The sequence below is a fragment of the Corvus kubaryi genome, unplaced genomic scaffold, assembly GCF_017639235.1.
Source record: "Corvus kubaryi isolate FWS band 111438036 unplaced genomic scaffold, C.kubaryi_AGA036_p1.0 37256, whole genome shotgun sequence".
NCBI lineage: Eukaryota > Metazoa > Chordata > Aves > Passeriformes > Corvidae > Corvus > Corvus kubaryi.
This window is the reverse complement of record NW_024581076.1, coordinates 8,855,089-8,873,508: the sequence shown is the minus strand read 5'-3', so window position 1 is coordinate 8,873,508 and position 18,420 is coordinate 8,855,089. Positions and strand designations below refer to the sequence as shown.

Here is an 18,420-nt window from a genome sequence, read left to right as displayed (position 1 = left end):
ATAGGCTGCAATTTGCAGATGCAGTCAACCTCTCTCAGGTTTCAGTGCCAGGTGCCTGGAAGATGAGCACATGTTGCAAGCCATCAGTAAAGCAAATCCTTCAAATCGCTACATGTACGTGATGGATACCAGGCCGAAGGTAGGTACTCTGGGTGCTACAGACAAGCCTCTCCTCCTGAACATTAGAGTACAGGGATAGAGTGTAATTCTGAAAAATTTGGAGTTAAGTATAAGCAAAAATGGTTTAAAGATAAGGTTAGGCCTCTCTTCAGGTGTTTAATTACTTGCTTTCTTAAAGAAGTTGAACCTGTCCCAGTAGTCAGCTAGAATCCACTGAATTTTGAGAGGTGCATATAAAATATACTTAAATCGTAGTTAAGAAGTAATAGTTGAGTGGGATCCAAGTACTTTAACTGTTTGAAATGAAATTCATGAAATGGTGAGCTGTGATGGGGTTTCTTTTTGGAATGGGAGAGAATACTATGTTCTGTGTCTCAGAAAGGAGGAAGTGGGGGAAATTCTGTTGTAACATTCTGAGGTCATCATAGAATGGCTTGAGTTAGGAGGGGTCTTAAACATCATCTCCAACCCCTCTGACCAGGTTGTTCAGAGCTCTGTCCAATCTGGCTTTGAACGCTTCCAGGATCCACAACTTCTCTGGGCACTTTTCCAGTGCCTCACCATCATACTTCATCACTGTTTAATTAAATTAAATTCTGTTAATAAATTAAGTTGAATTATGTTACGACCTGTGTTACAATCTGTGGGTAACTTTCACTCTTTATACCCATCAGCATTTCAGTTAGTATTAATTTCACTCAAGTGTCTGAACACAGGAGCTGAAAATGTCTGGGTCTTACTCTTTCCTTTGTAGATGAGTTGTTTTGTAGTGTCTTTGCTCAGAAATGTTTGGACACAAGTAAAGCTTTATTAGTTAGGAATCTGGAGAAGAGGATAGAAATTACTAAATGCATTATTCAGATGTATCAGTTCTAAATATAGACTATTTCTTTTTTTTATATTGATACTGTCCCTTTCTTCAGTGCTTTCAAGCTGGTTTGCCACAAATTGTGCATTAGAATCTGTTTATACTATGTGCTCTTGTGTTTTTTTCCCCAATGTATTCAATTGAAATTGCTTGAATTTTGTTTCTTAATTTAATATTTTTATCCCAATAATGTTTTTCAGTATTTTTATTTTCCTCTTTTAAGCTTAATGCAATGGCTAACAGAGCTGCTGGGAAAGGCTATGAGAACGAAGACAACTACTCAAACATCAGGTTCCAGTTTGTTGGCATTGAAAATATTCATGTAATGAGATCTAGCCTGCAAAAACTGCTGGAAGGTATGTTTTAACTGTACTAAAACAGTGTATTTGAAAACAGGATAAGTGTTTTTCTGAAGCCTTTAGTAGTAGCTTTCACAAACTGCGTTGACATTTCTATGTTTTATTCCAGCTGTGTGTTTAGAACCAGTTTGCTGCGCTCTGTGGTAATGAATTACCTTAAACCTCGACCTTCAAACTGTAAACCCAACTGAATGGGGTTATTTTGAAGAAAATTGAATGGCACATACATCTTTAGTGAACTTTATTAGTATGTCAGTGAGAAAGACTGCTGTGTTTTCCAAGTGTGTTTCTGTAGATACATTTTCATTTACAGAATATCATTTCTTCAAGGAGTACTTTGTTCCACAGCATTCACAATAAGCATATGTACAACATTTGAGCTCCTTGACCTGGTGAGCCGCTTGAGTGCTTGTAGGTGTTTGTAGAGAAGGGGCAGGAGGAAACAAGAGCCACTTCACCATACCACTGCCTGCCTCCTGGTGGTGAAAATGGGGAGGCAGAAATGTGTTCATAATTGTGTTAATATTTTATTTAGGTAGACAGCTGAAAGAAAATTTAAGACATTTTGTGGAGTACCAATACTGAGATTAGAATACAGTAGCAGAAGTGAGGTTTCCACACCTGACAGACAATACTTGTGTAAGTGCTTGGCTTCTAGAATTATGCAAGTATTTCCAGTCGTGGAGAACGTTTATGCTTGTATGGAAGCCTATTTTGATGAAGGGATCCTGGCTACATTAATCAAGATATCTTACAGACTAGTGGTGTAGTCTTCACTTTCATTGATTGGATGTGCTGCTAACCTATTCTTCAGGCCCTCTGCACGGAATCCTACTGAGCTTTGATAATACATATCTTTCTGGTTATTCCTGCATGTGTTTTTTTCCTAAAGGAAAGATGAGAAGCATGATCCTGAGCTTGAGTTTTTAGATTTGACATAATCCCCCTTTCTCTTACTAATACGTTCAATTCTAGAAAACTAGCTAATAAATCTTAATTGTTATTTTTATTTTTATTGGGAGGCCTGCTACTGTGTAATAATGTCTGATGCAGAAGTGTGTGCATCACACAGTTAAGCTTCGCAGACTTCATATTCCTTTCATTTGAATTGGCATCCCACCAGCAAAACTTAGTAAATATGTTTCTGTAACTTTCCTTAAAGATGGAATATGTTTTAGTTTTTCCTTGTGTGGAGAATTGGTTTGTTTAAACACTATTGAACAATGTAATGAGTGATCTCTATTGCTTGTTTTCCACATAAGTTTTTTTAGTAAATGAACTCAGTTGTTCTACCTCTGTTCAGTCTGTACTGAGATTCACTAGAGTTTTGCTGAATTCCACTGTAGAGGTAGGAGCCTCTTCAGGGGTAGGAAGGACCCTTAAAATTTAGGGATGTATGCAATAATTTACTCTTCATCCCCCTCTAGAAATGTGCCATTGGTGGGATGATCAGGGAGAAAATGCCATGAAAATGGCTCATAGCTTGAAATGAGGAAAATGCCATTTAGCTTCTGTGTACTCATTTCCCCTGAATGTGCTGAACTGAACGTTCTCAAATCAGAGCGTGATACCAGTGATGCTGTTTGTTCAAGCACCACTGTAACTGGGACTGCCCTCAGTTGTTTGGGCTTTTTATACCAAACAACTGTTATTCATTGTTTGGTGTGTGTCCTGCTCCTCGGCTCTGTGTCTGTCTGCCTGATTTCCTTCAGAACCTAATGATTCCAGTGGCAAGCCGAATGTGAGACGTAATCCTTCCCAACATCCTCTTGTAATGGGACAACACCATGGAGCATGCTAGGGGGATTTACAGTCTATTCTTCATTTTGGATTCAGCTGTTACTCAAATATCTTGCATGCAGTGGTTCAAAACTTTTCTAAAATAGTTTTCTTCAGCATGAACATAATGACTCTGGCCCCCAATGAGCAGACTACAACACTCATGGGCGAAACTTCACATAGGCTAAATTTGTAGCTGTGATATTAAATACAAAGTTCAGTTTTTATATATTTAAATTACAAAGTTGCATAACAGAAGAGATTGAACTCTGATAAGCAAAAGGATTTTGTGTATATCAAGAGGGAGCATTTCTGCAGATGTTTGGGGGAAAAGCCCAACAGATGCTGCGATCTGTTGCATATGTTTTTATGGTGGAAGCGGGTTAACTGAGGCCACTTTGTGAGTTATGTGGAGTTTTCTGTATAGGGAAAGGGATTAGCTAGGTTTTTTTATTTGTTAAAAAACAACCTCTGTCTACAACCTGCTGTGCTTCACTCTGCAGGTCTAGTCACCTCCTGAACTGCTGCCTGAGGCTTTGCTAGTAGTGTGAATAATGACAATCGGACAAGGGAACATTGAGGTTTTGGGGCTTACATCCATGCAGGGCTTGTGTTTTTTGTGATGGGATCCATATAGGCAGAACTATCTTGAATCTCATTTATTGTGAAGTAGCTGAATTAACTTAGTGGTACTAAAATGGTACCATAAATCATCTTTGACCTTTTAGAAGACCATAAGGAACTGGAAAATAACTTTTTTCAGCATTTAAGAATTGGAACAGTATCAATGCAGTTGATTGAATCACCAACCAGTATAAAAATGCCTGTGTTAATTAACAGAAATGGAAAGTAACTCTTGGGGCTCAACATATGTGTTCCCATCTCTGCCTTCATTTATAAAAATATAGAAATCTAGCTAGAAAGGGGAAATACTAGTGGTGAAATATTTCTGCCACGCTGAAAATTGTGATCAGAAGCAGATTTTGACAGCAGTATCTGGGTGAAAACAAACTGAGGGCTGGAAGCCTGTTTATTTTCTAGCTGGAAAGCTTGTGCTTTATACTCTTTAAGTTACAGAATGTGTGGGTGTGCTGCCATGAAGAATATCTCTAGACATGGCTTCGTCTGTCCAGTTCCTTCCCTGCAGATGTTTGAATTTCCAGATACTTGACTATTTTCAGTTTCTTTCCTTTACCAAAGAGTGGTGGACCTGTTTGTGTACTGTTGTGACTGATGAGGTGTATGGAACCACTGGTATAGAGAATGACTTGATCCATTCAGCTAGCTCACATTCTCATCTGATTTCCTTCACGTGCTAGATCTTTTGGAAGCAGAACTCTTGCCTAATGATGCCTTTCAAGGACAAAGGAAAGCTGGCTTGCTTTTAGTTCTTTTACTGATATTTACAGACTAACCTTTAAAAGTAGGTCTTCTGTCCTGGGATTTCTTGGTGTTTTGTTACCTCATTGTGCTGTGGTTTGCTAGATAGTTTTGTAGATGATGAAGATCTGTGGGTTTTAGAAAAGGTGCTGCAATACTTATTTGGAAGCCTGTCATTCTTCTAGTATTTAGCAGCACCTGGCACTATGAATCTTCCTGAGCAGTGGGAAGTGTACCAAAACTTGTTTGGCTGAAAGCTGAGAAACATCTAGTGCAGATACAGGAAAGCTCTTTGATGCAGTGATTTGAGTTTATAGCCCTCATTACATCAGGGGACTTGATTGAATATGAAGCTGCATCACAGAATGATTTGATGAATTTTGTTCTCTACTTTTGCTGCTGACTCACTTCCTTCCATGGTCAGATATAAAGATGATTTTGCAGCTGTTGTATCCCTACTGCTGACTTTCATCTACAGAACCTTTTTATTTTCATCTGGGGCCCAATGCTTTAGAATCGTAAAATCATTTAGGTTGAAAAAGACTTGTAAGATCATCAAGTCCAGCTGTTAAGCTTAGTGGAAAGTAGGCTTCCACTGTGGAAGAGGCAGGTATTTTTGTAGCTGCCAGCCTTGGGTATCTTCTCTTAGAATTATATAGCTGAAGTTATGTTAGCCAGCAAATTTTTGTTTTAATGGTCAGAAGTTTGTCATGTTTGGACAGTAATGTAACTGTGTGAGTTACTATTCAAAATTGTACAAGAACCAGGTTACCTGTCTCACATGTGAATTGGTGTCTGTGTGCGAATCTTTTGGTCTACCTCTGCATCTCTTGCTGCTACACTGCAAAGCATTTTTCCTTTAATTTAAGTTCTTCCTTGCCCTCTGAATTGACATTATTGTTACAGGATCCAAGTATATTAGGGAAGAATGGTAGAGATCAGTCAGAAATGTAGCGTGTCAAGTCCGAAGGTAGACAAAATCTCAAATGGATTTGATTTCGTCCCTGTGTTCTTGTACTGCACTTACTTTATTCTCCTAAGCAGGGTGGAAGTGATGAAACTCTGGCAGTGTCACTGCTCTGAACTGTGTATATTGTCTGGATGCAGTTACTTCCCTCCTACTAGTAGTAATTAAGTTTCCAGTAAGTCTTTGGCATTTGCATTGCCTTCCTTGGTAAGACAAGAGTAAGGCTTCCTAGTGGGGATAACCACTGTATTTACTTGGAATGTCATTTTGTTAAAAAGACACAAAGATCATACTCTTGTCACTCGTGGTTATGTAGTTCTGCAGAGTTGAATTCTGACTGGACAACATTTTGTAGTACCCCTCCCTTAACCATTTGATTCGAAATGAAACCACCACTCAACTTAGAATATAGTGGATTAGAAACAACATGCATTTATTCTTCTTTCCACATTGCAGGGTGTAGGTATCTGCAACTGCTTAAGGCTTTTTAACTCTTGGTTTCTTTCAGTCAGTGGCACAAGGGGTTTGTCTGTCAATGACTTTTTGTCTGGTCTGGAGAATTCTGGATGGCTGCGTCACATCAAAGCTGTGTTGGATGCTGCTGTCTTTCTAGCCAAGGTAACTTGCATGAAAAGCTGAAACCTACCAGAAAAAAATATGTTTAATATTATGTAATGGTAATGTATAAAATTCTGCAACTGACCTTTTTGGAGGTAGGTGCTTAGTATATAGACCAGTACATCTAATATGCTGGTTAAAGTATTATGTGTTTCTTTATGTTTAGAGATATTAAATATTCCAGCTAATGTTCTGGGATTTTTTGAATGCTATTTGGTCAAGTTGTTGGGAGACAAAGGGATTCTTATGCTTCCTGCTTCTGTAGGTATTTTTGAAAGGTGTAACCAGTTTAGTGGTGGATGGAACAAACTATTATTCAGCGTATCCTGAAAAATAGAACTGGGGCAGTAATTGTAGAGCAGCCAAGGTGGCTATGCTGACTTCATTTGGCAAGGAAATAGGATTCTGTGAATAACTCAGAGGAACAATTGCCTTTGCCAAGCACTTATGAAGGCAAGGGCTTGATCTCATGGGAGTGGGTAAAGAAAAAACCTGGATCTTTGTTTTTGCTAGGTCAAATAATAAGGAGTTATCTCAGTTAAAAGTGGGTGATGGTCCCAAAGATGACCGTCAAAAATGTCTGAGCCAACAGGAGTTGATTTCTCAGCAGAAGCTAATAAGCATTTCCTAGGCCTTTAGTTTTATGTAGCATAATGATGAACAAGTGGTATCCTTAATGATGTGTTGATGTCGTTTGGTTTTTTTTAATCTGTACTCTGTAATGTGCAATCTAATTATTGTTAGGTTTTCTTGTCAATTTAGTTTTACGAGGGAGAGAGAGAGAGAAGGGGGAACCCCTGAAGAGGTTGGGGTATGTAAAGGTGGTAGTTGAATTCCTTTTCTCTTCAAGGAGTTTTCTATACTTCCATGAAGAGAAGTTCCTACTTTCTGATAATGTTAATTCTTTTCCTCATAGTAAACATTTTCCTGGCTTTGTTAAATAAGATGGCCTATGCTATGAGTTGGAAATAAACGTAGTGTTTTTATTTATTTACTAGTTTTTCACTTCTGTCTATAAAAGATCATTGATTAAGAAACAACTGTGTTTTGCAGGCAATAGCGGTTGAGAGTGCAAGTGTACTGGTGCACTGTTCAGATGGCTGGGATAGGACTTCCCAAGTTTGTTCTCTTGGAGCTCTCTTGCTAGATTCCTATTACAGAACAATCAAAGGATTCATGGTAAGTAGATGTTGAGTTGCAATGTTGAGTTTTTCCTTGGTAAAGAAAGGGTGTAAAATGTTTGAGTGTGAAAGGGAGCAGAGTAAACATGCTGTTTGGGATTTTTTTTGTAGTTACAAGTGTAAAATGAGATCTGCAGCATATTGATAAATATTTCATATAGAAATAGTTTGCTACTTGAAAAAAACATTCATTTAAAATCTAAAAAACTGAAATACAAATAGCAGATTGCTTTAGTCACCCTGCAGAAATGTTGCAATGATTGCCTTTTGCATCCAAACAAGTCCCTTATCTATGACATAGAAGGATTCCAAAGTGCTTAATGTGAGGTAGCCCATGTACTAAATTACAGCAGCTCTGTGTTTTATCATTTGTCTCCAAACCAACATTTTTAAAATCTAAAAATGACAATTCCCCCCGTGATAGAGACTTAAAGATGTCTAAGCAGTCTAAATGTCTTCATTTTGTAGAGAGAGAAGAATTTCAATACAATTATTCCAAATTTTAGACTAGGAAAATCAACAGTGTCCTTCAGTGACAAGGCAAGGTGTTATGGGAACTCCTCAAAAATAATACATAAAACTAGTTCAATGTATTGGCTAGACCTAACTGCCACAAATATTACAAACATTGAAAGTGAAGTTGAGGAAGAATTAGAAGAGGATTAATTTATTGTAAATAGTGAGAATGTGTGCAATCTTTAGGGAAGTAATTTAATCTTTTTGGGTTTTGATTAATCCTTGCTTTCACATGAATTTCTGTGAAGGTCCTGTGTTGTTTTTGGTGCTTGATAGTGAACAAAGTGATAAAACAAGCTGGTGTGGATATTAACAAACTTACTGCTATAAATGTTAGAAAGAATATATTATATGATTTTATGTAAACTCTGATAGCAGGCATGCAATTTTTCCTATTCTTTGCCACAGAAAGTTAATAAACTACTAGTGAAATCATGCAACGTTTTTCTTAAAATTATCAGGTACCTGATTAGCAAGTTGCTTAACTTTTTTTACTAGTTTTAGAAATGTACTTTGAGAATCGTGTGAAAAACTTCCAAGAAAATCAAGAAGCTACAAAGTGATAAATAGTTCTTTCTACTGTAGCTTATTGGACTCAGATTTAAAGTACAATATATTGATATCCTGTGGGGTTAATACTGTAGGTGTAAGATTGAGTAATATTTTACATGACATTTTGGTTTTTTTACCCTCCAGGTCTTGATAGAGAAAGACTGGATCTCTTTTGGGCACAAATTCTCTGACAGGTAGTTCACTCCTCCGATACAGGAACGTGTATACAGTGAACCGAACTAAGTATTTTTAAACAAAAGACAGCTTATATTTCTAGACACACTGCACCAGTTCAGCAATGAGTAAGCTGTTTTCAGGAGACAAGGCACTCGTCTTGCTGTCTACAATGTATTGCAATTTATTCGAATACCTGTTGGATAATTGATCTTTATTGCAGACATAAATTTTTAGTGCTCCTGGTGCCTTGTTCTCAGAAGCTGATGACTGCAGCAAGGTCTGCACCTATGTATAGACAGTGCAAAACCAATCTAAAGCTACATCCCAGCTATTTAGGCAATATGAAACACATAGTTTTGATATCTTTAAAGATAAGTTTGCATTTACGTTTACTTTGATGATGAAGTCACGCCTACCTTTAGAAGTCCTCTATGTTAAGAGTTCTGTTTTTTCCCTTGATCTGCCTGTCATCACGTATGACAATAGCCTTGCTGCTATTTACTGCTTATTCATTTGCTTTTAGCTGGTATACTCCACATGTTGACTGTGACTGTTAGACACAAAGGAACTTAACTGTCTTATGTTGCTATTTTGTACTTAATATAGATGTGATTACTTACAAGTCAGAAAAACAGGTTAAATATAGACTTATTTCTATTCAAAAATTGTCCCAGTTCTTGAAGTTAGGTGCTCAATTTCCAAATCAAAGCTAGTGTCAAATTAAGGTGCTGTCGTTTAAAAACAATTGCAGCTAAGACTTTCTTGATTTCTAACTTAAACCAGTTTCAATCTGTTTATGGAATCTTTTTCAGGTGTTGTCAGTTGGATGGTGATCCGAAAGAGATCTCACCAGTGTTCACCCAGTTTTTAGAAAGTGTGTGGAATCTGACTGAGCAGTTTCCACAAGCCTTTGAGTACAATGAAGCTTTCCTCCTTCAAATCCATGAACACGTCCATTCGTGCCAGTTTGGTAACTTCCTTGGAAACTGTCAAAAAGAACGAGAAGAGCTAAAGTAAGCAGGCACATTGTAATGTGTCTTTTGTTTATTCTGGAAGACTAAGAACTTCCATGAATCTTCTTCATTTTAGGCTCTGAATAGGGGAAGGATTGGTAGTACTGAAAACTATGTTGAACTGCATCAGGGAACAGCAGTGCTTCTTGTGCTTTTACGTGCTGAAGACAGTCTTTCTAATACTGGGAGAAAATCACGTGCTTCGTTTTCATAGGGAAAATTAAAGTATCTTTCCTCCTCATCTAGTTTTTGGTGGGTTTTTTTCACTCTAAAAGTAGGTAAGCTTAAGTTTGGAAGCATCATGGCATGTCCTCTCCCAATCTCTTTTTAGGTAACCTTAAAATTTTAGGTAACCTTAAAATTCAAGACTACTCAGTTAGAACTATTAGTAGGATATCTTCCAATGCATTTAGTTGGAAAACTTCTGTGAAGTTTTTATCAGTTCATCTCACACTGTATTTTAAAAGCATTTATTTCAAATAGGCAAAACTTGCACACCATAAGCAGTATCTTCTGGTTTTCTGCTTGCAGTCAGTGTGTTGACCTCTATCTCATTTTGCTTTAAGACTAAAAGAGAAGACCTATTCCTTGTGGCCGTTCCTTTTGGCTGAACAGAAGAAATACCAGAATCCTCTGTATAATCCAGACTTTTCTCCAGAACTAACTCTTTTGGAGCCTAATACAGTATCATTCAATTTTAAGTAAGTCTAAATAAGATACAGTATTTTTTCTTCAGCTCTGTCATTATCTTGCATAGTTAAACCTGTCTGTTTTGTGCAGGTTTTGGAGAAATATGTACCATCAGTTTGATCGAAGTATGCATCCCAGGCAGTCTGTGTTCAATCTTATCATGAATACAAGTGAGCAAAATAAACAACTGGAGGAAGACATTAAAGAACTGGAAGCTGTAAGTATTACAAAATAAATGTGTACTTGTGACCTGTTCTGTTCTTCAGATTACAGTTGTAATAGTGCTGCTGGCTTTCACATGAATGTCACTGCTGTATGGCCTAGCACTTTCACTGTGTAATGGTGACTTGGACTTTCACTGTTTGCTTCTATGATCAGTGCTCTAAGGCACTATTTATTCTGCTTTATTAATGAACTGTATTATGTGAAAGTGCTACTATCAAAGCTTTACTGATGGTAAGTTTCACAGAAGCTTAACCTACATTAAGCTATCTTTGGTAATGAGGTATCCATGTAGCTGCGGCTGTGTTGCTAAACTAAGGAGACTGAAAATGTTTTATTTTCATTATAGCTACTAAAATGGAAACAGTAAGTATTGTCCTTCTTTTAACTTCATATGCAGGTGCATGCTGTTGTAAGTCACCATAATGATGGGTCATGGACATTGTAATGCTTTTATGAAGACAGGGCTAAATCCAGCGATCAGATGTCTATAATTGACTTCTAGGTGCTACAGTAAACAGCCAGGAAAGGCTGATGGATACTTCTGTTACAGTCAGTTAAGGTGCTGAAACTTCAGAATAATACCTTTTAAAGAATGCAAAAGTCTTTTGACTATAAGTTTTAATACTTGTGTGTGGATAGAAATGGTTACACAACTCCTGTATATTATGTTGGGAGGGAAAGGGAGGAAGTACAGCTTTTCTAGGAGGAGAGATTTTATTAGACTGATCCTCCTGTAATGTAATGAATGAATGTCACTTAATCTAATACTGTTTCAAATCTTAATTTTATATTTTAAAATTTTTATACAATTGAAGCAGTAAGGTGAAGAAAACTCAAGATGAAGCCATCCAAAGAATAAGCAAGATGGAAAGTGGAGCCTCAGCTTTGAATTTTCTAGAACCTCATTCCAAGATGTTAACTTCACCTGAGCCTACATTTCTCACTTGAGTGAAGAAGAGATGTAGTTGTTTGAAATCCTGATGTAGACTTTGCTATTGCTGTTGTCATCTATAAAAAGTTGATGTCAAGAGACACCAGTCTTCTGGTTCTAGTCTCAGTTCTAAAAAAACACAAGCACATCAACAAAGAAATCTGTTCACGTAACTAGTGCGAGCTCCCAGTTACTGGGTGAGTGAGTTTGAATTAAAAACAAAAACAAAACAAGCAAACAACCTGAACCATGGAACTGAAAAATCCCTCAATCCAAATCTTTCCTATTCTCTTGCTCATGCTGGCAGGATACATTCTTTTCCCCTTTCCTGTTTTTCAGTTGACTTTTTTAGCATATTCATGCATTTGAACAAACTGTATTGGCATTTCTTGGATCTAAAGGAAAGATGTTTTTGAAGGTTTTTATGAAGGATAGAAGGGCTTTAGGTATCAAACTGCTTTGTCATTAAGAGACTCGTGGTCTTTAAGAGACTGCAAGATCCCTGTTTGCTACAGTACCAAGGCCTGTCTTCCTCTGCCTGTACTCCAGAAAGTATTCCCATCTTGACAGCAACCAAACAAGGGGCAACCCTGGAGGAACCTCTCCTTCTCTTGAGATATTGATAGGCGTTCTTTGTTTTCTGCTTATCTGCAAATTGTAAGCAAACAGTGCTTGTAGCATCTGCTGTAAACTGTGGGGAATAAAATCATAAGGAATGGCCTAACATTCAACAATACTGTTACCTGTCTAACCTAGGGTATGTAACACAGAGTTCTGCAGACACTGAGTTAGCCAGCAAAAGAAGGGGATACGTTTCCTTTAAAAGCACAATATTATCAGTAAAGAGTCATGCACGCTGTTAGTAACTGTTCTTTGTATTTCAGAAAATAAAGCAGAGAAACGGCCAGTCAGATGTGGTCCTTGTGAAGGAGCAGGAACAGACGGCTCGTCTCTCCCCCGTGGCACAGAAGACCCCTCCGTGCTTCCAGAAGGAGCAGCCGCCGATGCCAGTGAATGACGCCGTGCGAACCATAGAGGGCAGCAACACAGCAGACAACCGCTACAGCGAACTTGTGTCCGAGTTCTCCAAAGCTGAGCCTGCCGTTGTCAGCTTGGAGTACGGAGTGGCCAGGATGACCTGCTAATTGAAATCTGGCCCTGTGTTCTTCTAGACTGATCAAATGGAGAGATGGGTCATTTTCAGGACTGCATGACCAAAGCACGATTTGTATATCTGCAAGTTTTGTCAATGTAGACTAGAACAGCATGCTAGTTGTCAAGTGTTTGCTGTTCTTTTAAGGGGGGGGAAAAAAAGATGTAGTTGTCTTTTTGAAAGGAATAGGGCATTTGGTAAGTAGTGGCTAAAAAATCAAGGAGTGGTATGTCTTTGGACTTAGGTCAGTTTGCACTAAATTGATTTAAATAGTAATATTTCTTTATTCAGTATAGGAAACCACAGGTGGTCTTTCACAAGTTGATTTTATTTGGACAAGAAAACTTGAACTTTCTATTTTAGGAACTGAAGCTACTTGTATATATCTCATATGAATATGTATTCCCTTGCTTAGTGTCACCGAGTACTAACTTTCAGTGTGTTAAGTGCCATGGAAAAGTATGACATATTTCAAATCGTAAATAGTTGGCCTTAAACCTGTCAGATCAATGATTTTGTCCTTTACTACTGCAGTCTACCTGGCTCTGTTTACATTGTATTTGCTCAAATTTTTATATCCTTAAAACAGGACTGAATATAGCGAATGAAGCATGCCTAAGCTGGCACAGCCTTTCAGCAAATAGCTATATGAATGTTAACTTATCACTTAAGACTTTTTTCTTCCATTTCCTCTGTTGTTTAAAATATTATAGATTGACCTGATTTTCCTCTCTGGCAGCTCAGTAGATTGATCATCATTAAAGCTGCAGGTTGTCTGACCTTAAGTGTTTTGATTTGTGGCAAGGTATTTAAATGTGAAATAAGACATGTTACGTAAGAAAACAAAACCTAGCCAATAACTGAATAGTCAGGTTCATTCAGATTGCTTGCATTCTTGCACAGTAAACAGAACTTTTAGAAATGTAGTCTACTGACGTTGTTCCCAAGTTAGAAAAAAAAAAATCACGTGTCTGAAGCTCATGAGAAATGGAGTGCCTCCTAAATGTTTCAGTAGAAGAAAATTTTGATTATTCGTGAAAACCCTTCTCACCTTGTAAAAACGTGTCCAACCTGTGCATATTTTAAGTAATTTTAGTATCTGGAGATTTTTATGTATTTGGAGAGAGGACAAAAACTTCTAGCAGCATGCAGTAGAGATCATGGAACACAAGAAAAAAGGGGGAAATTTACAGTTTGTGTGCTTAACTATGTATCTGTAATCTTCTAGTAAGTGTGAAGGATTTTCTGAAGTTTGTCTCATGATAGATTTTCTGATCATGTAACAGAATAAGGGAGAAAAATGTTGGTCCATTTTTAAATAGAGGTATGAATGATAACTTTGGGTATTAAGATCCCTAATTATGTTAGATTAATGCTACTGACCTTTTACATCTTGATTAAAATAATTTTTGGTTTCAAATGAAAATAATTTAATTCTCATCCTAATCCCTGAAGTGTATTTTGTCACAATTACTGGTGTGCACAATTTGACAGAATTTGGCAGCATTTCCCTCTGCACCATATTGGATCCAGGGCTCTTAGCAAGGCCAGTATAGGTCAAGATCAAGGTGCACTTGTGGAGCTGTCTGGGAGAAACTAGCTGTGACTCTTGTATTGGGCTATTAATTCACCCATTTCACTTATTTAATTTTTAAAACATAAGCATTTCTATTTCCAAAGATACAAGCATGGTGTCATATTTAAAATACATTGTCCAGTTATTTAAACACATTTAGAATGTCTCCACTACAGGTTTTGATAGTTTCATGTGTGCACAAGTGGTGCCTTACAGGGTTGCAGCATGAGAGGGTTTTTGTGCCTTGTTATTTATTGTCTCCTCCCTCACCTTCTGTATTAACTTTGTTCCATGGTTTTCCTTTGTAAAAACATCTTGTATATTAAGCTTGTATTGTATCACAGTAGTGAAACAAACTTATTGCTGACAATGTAGGTAGGTGTTACCAATTTGTACTTGTATTAATATTTAGCTGCTCTGGTGTGCCATGTACACTTTTCCTATTTATTGTTTAGAGTTTATAGACTCAAAAGATTATATTAAGCTTTTTTGCAAATATCGTCGTATGTTGTTTTTACTGTAACAGCCATCTGAGTGCCCCTGTATACAAGGCTTTTGGAGAGAAATCTGTTCCCTTCCAGTACGGTTACAGTGAGTTTATTTCAGTCTTCAGGTCCTTTTTATTGGCAGAGTTCACTTCTTAGGGAAAGAAATTGGAATGTGTTTATATTTTAAATCAAGGTACGCACGTCAGATCACCTTTAAAGGGCCATAAAACTCTCTGAGCTTGCTTCCCCATCAAAAAATACAATACTTCCTGATGTGAAGTAAATATTTTACTCCAGTTAATATGTGAATAGAGTTTTATAAGGCTGTTTTGTAGAGCAACCACCTTGTAAGGTTCAGGTAGCTCTGCCAACTCAACCCCTAGGGTCACCAGTGAGGAAAGTTCCTGCAGAGAGGCATCTGTCCCTTCTCATTTGCTGTTTAGGTCTAAGCCAAAACTACCTAAAGCACATGGGACCTGTGGTGAAGTGAATAGATGGTAGTCAAGTGAGCTCCAACAGAAAGCTTGGCAGGATGGCCAGGACTCAGCATAGTGGGGCTGTTCTGTGTCCTTCGAGAAGGATTTTAAAAAAAATCAAGCAAATGAACTAAAATATTGTGGCAGAAGCCTAGGAAAAGAACTAATTTTAATTCTAATTTCAGTGGATGAGCTTTTCTTCATCCTGAATATGCTACTCCAAGAGCAGTTACATACGGAAAGGCACCTCATACAGATCAAAACAATGTGCAGAATCCTCTCAGGCTGTGACATTAGTTTGTGGGTGGTATGCTCACCAGTTGCTTGGGAATATAATGTCCTAGACAGAAAGTTGGTACATTTGATTCTGCTCCATAGGTTGCAAGATTTTGACACCTGACAATTCTGTGCTTCATCTTAAGGAGGTCTCCTTAGGTGAAGCTTTTGAGTTTCTATATTCTGTGCTGTGCTTGATCTTTATTCTTTTAATGAACCAAGCTGATAGTCTCACCTGAAAAAACTGATTTCACTTTGGTACTCCAGGCAATTTAAAATATTTATTTCATTAGTATGGAAAGAGTTGGGCTTATTTTTTTGGGAGGCTTGCTAGTGTCATAAAGTATTCTTCAATACAAGTTGAAGTATCCAACTGTTCTGTTTTGTGGGGCGACTGCCAAATCAACAGACTAAGAAATTAATTAGGCAGCACTGAACTGAGCCTGTGCGTTTTCTACCCATGTCCAATTACTAGTGACCTAAATCTAGGGCAGAAGCCTGAAGTCTGGAGTGTCCGTTTAGAGAACTGGAGCAGCAGTCCTTCCATAAAACCGCACATCCCTATGTGGAACAAATGCCCTAATATAATGGTTTTGTAGAGGGAAAGCTAGCACAAATCAAACTGTGACAGTTTGATGTGTCTCCTCAGGATAAGCTCAGTGGAGAATGCCTTGCTGGGAAAGCTGATGTGTTCTTCCTCTCTAGTCGCTGTTTTCCTGAGGCCTTTTGCTAAAGTAACACATCAGCAAGTCTCTGAGAACTTGCTCCTCCCATTCCGGTAAACTGAGCACAAAACTGGATGCACGGTTGGGCTGAAGTGAGGCTGGTGTAGCTTGGCTTAAGTACTGTTCTCTTAAGGCAGTGATATAAATAATACAGGGAAACTGGATGTTAAAATAGCACAGGGCACATGTTGTCAACTTCAGTTCTGTAGAGTGCTGCCCTGCTCCGGAGCAAGTGTGACTGGCATGAGGGCCTCACGTAAGCACAATTGCTTTCTAGTTAGTTTAAAGATAATCTGATTTCAAACTAGATCATCCCCCCAGTGGTATTTATAGATCTTTAGGTCATAACCTAAAGGTTGCTCTTAGAACTCCTGTTTATTTGCTAATAGTTTCAAACCTGTGGCTGATCATAGGCTAAGTGTACTGGTTGTGAAACCTATATTAACATTTAGAATTAGGTCTTTAGATTGAGGTCTGCTTGGACTTGCTTTCACCATTTACGCCACACTTTCCTCCTAGTGTTGCTTATTGTGGTGCTTGACAACCATCAGATGTAATGGGCTTCTTAATGCTTAGGATGTTTCAATAACCTGAGGGTTCTGTGGCTTTCTTCCACTACTCTGAAGGCGCACATCAGCCTTAGTGAACAGTGTGAGTGAATTCATGCTTGATCTAGCTAGCTTGACCTGCCTCCATGTTAAATAACACTGAAATTCAGCACAGCATCATCATTCAGTGGTGCAACTTCTGTACGCACAATAGGCTTAAGGAAAGGGATGGAGTCGGGGACCCTTGTCACAGCATGTAGCAAGGAACAGGACACTGCAGGGGTATGACTCATAAAGTAGAAGCAGTAGAGCTATTTTGATGTCCAGCAGCAACTCCGGGACTTGAGGTGGAAGGTCAGAGGCATACTGCTTCTGAGATCAGTTTCCAGGTCCCCTGGTCTGTTAAACACTTGTTGCTGAGCAGTTCTGTGCTGGCCTCGAGGAGCAGAAAATATATATGGGTGTGTGTTTCTTAATTTACTGGCTTCATGTAATAAATGTCCTGAGGTGACGTTGAAATTGGAGCACAATATCTTGTTTATTCTTGTTTATATTTTAACTCTTGAGGTCAGTTGCATACTGTTTGTAACTAGGTGGGATTATAGTTTTGGCACGCACTGTAAGTGTTTTCCATCTTAATGACAAGGTTAGCACATACATATCTTGTGCTTTGTATCTCTGCATATATTTCTGCTGAGTGCTTTTCTTGCAAGCAGGCAGCCTTGGTCCCATGATGCTGCTCCACCAAGCATTCCTCGTTACCTAACATTACAGATTGGTTTCCTTGCTTTGTTTTACTATTGCTCTTCAGCCTTACAGTTTATCTTTATGGCTGTCTGTTGGCAATGTCCCTTGACAAGTGTCTTTCCATCGAAGAAAATGGGTTTAGTGTTTTTCTGTCTCTCAGGGATTTTTACCCCTGAACTAGTGAACTTGAAAAGTAGCGCTGACTCTCCCCTTTGGGGCTTTGCAGTGCCTGTTGACTTCCACAGTCAGTTTGGTTACACGTTTTAAATTCAGACATGGCTATTTAAAATAAATAAATATAAAACTTAGTCCAATATTAGATATGGCAAAGGGAAAGAGAACTTTTCATTGTAAAGTATCTGGAAAGACTGGCTGTTTCACTAGCATTTATTGCTCTATGTAATGTTTTCTGTAAAAGTCATTTATCTGTGTGCTGGGATCATGCTTGATGTATATTCCTGAAGGAACTTTAGCAAATGGAATTTTGTAGCAAGTATTTTATTTGTATGTGTTTTCAAAATCCATATGGCTTAAAATAAAGTGATCTTAATATTGCCAATCTAACTGGACATTAAATATTTATAATAACATATATAAGCATTTATAAAAACTGTGTGAACACTGACATTTTTATTTTATGGATGAATCATACCTGATACAGAGTATAGAATACAGAAATGAGTTGACCTATTTATTAGTTTCTTGAATGCCTCTGTAACTTTTAGATATGGGAGACTGGCTCAGCTTTGTGTTACTGACTCGACTGCTGGCTTGTTAATTACAGGCACAATTCTGAGCTTAATTTAGGACTTAAGTGTCAGGAGAAGAGAGTACTGTATTTACTTATTGTTACCATTACTGCATACTCGGTTATCCAGACAAGTGTTTTCAACAGCAACACTACATTTGGTTAGGAAATTGGAGTGATTTTCTGAAAACACCAGCTTCTGTTCTCAGTGCCTTTTCCATTAACTATTAAAAACAGTTTTCTTCTTAATTCTGAGGCCTCTTAGGGTCTATACAGCTGATTCCTCATTTAGCAAAGATAGTACCAT

General features: G+C 37.9%; 1 protein-coding gene across 2 annotated transcripts in view; it reads left to right on the top strand.

Moving 5' to 3' along the window:
• MTMR6 (myotubularin related protein 6) overlaps window positions 1–17,929 on the top strand; it is a 29,759-nt gene extending 11,830 nt beyond the window's left edge. Inside the window, exons 6-15 of one of the 2 annotated variants that reach the window (XR_006015344.1) lie at window positions 5–139; window positions 1,212–1,344; window positions 5,982–6,091; window positions 7,145–7,270; window positions 8,485–8,534; window positions 9,330–9,530; window positions 10,097–10,231; window positions 10,311–10,437; window positions 11,261–11,573; window positions 12,261–17,929. Coding sequence is in view for 1 of the 2 variants with exons in the window: in XM_042023988.1 (XP_041879922.1) it covers window positions 5–139; window positions 1,212–1,344; window positions 5,982–6,091; window positions 7,145–7,270; window positions 8,485–8,534; window positions 9,330–9,530; window positions 10,097–10,231; window positions 10,311–10,437; window positions 12,261–12,521 (1,278 nt within the window). In the remaining variant the exon portion in view is untranslated. The remainder of the gene's footprint in view (window positions 1–4; window positions 140–1,211; window positions 1,345–5,981; window positions 6,092–7,144; window positions 7,271–8,484; window positions 8,535–9,329; window positions 9,531–10,096; window positions 10,232–10,310; window positions 10,438–11,260; window positions 11,574–12,260) is intronic. The other variant, XM_042023988.1, reaches the window with a different exon arrangement.
• The last annotated feature ends 491 nt before the right edge of the window (window positions 17,930–18,420 follow it).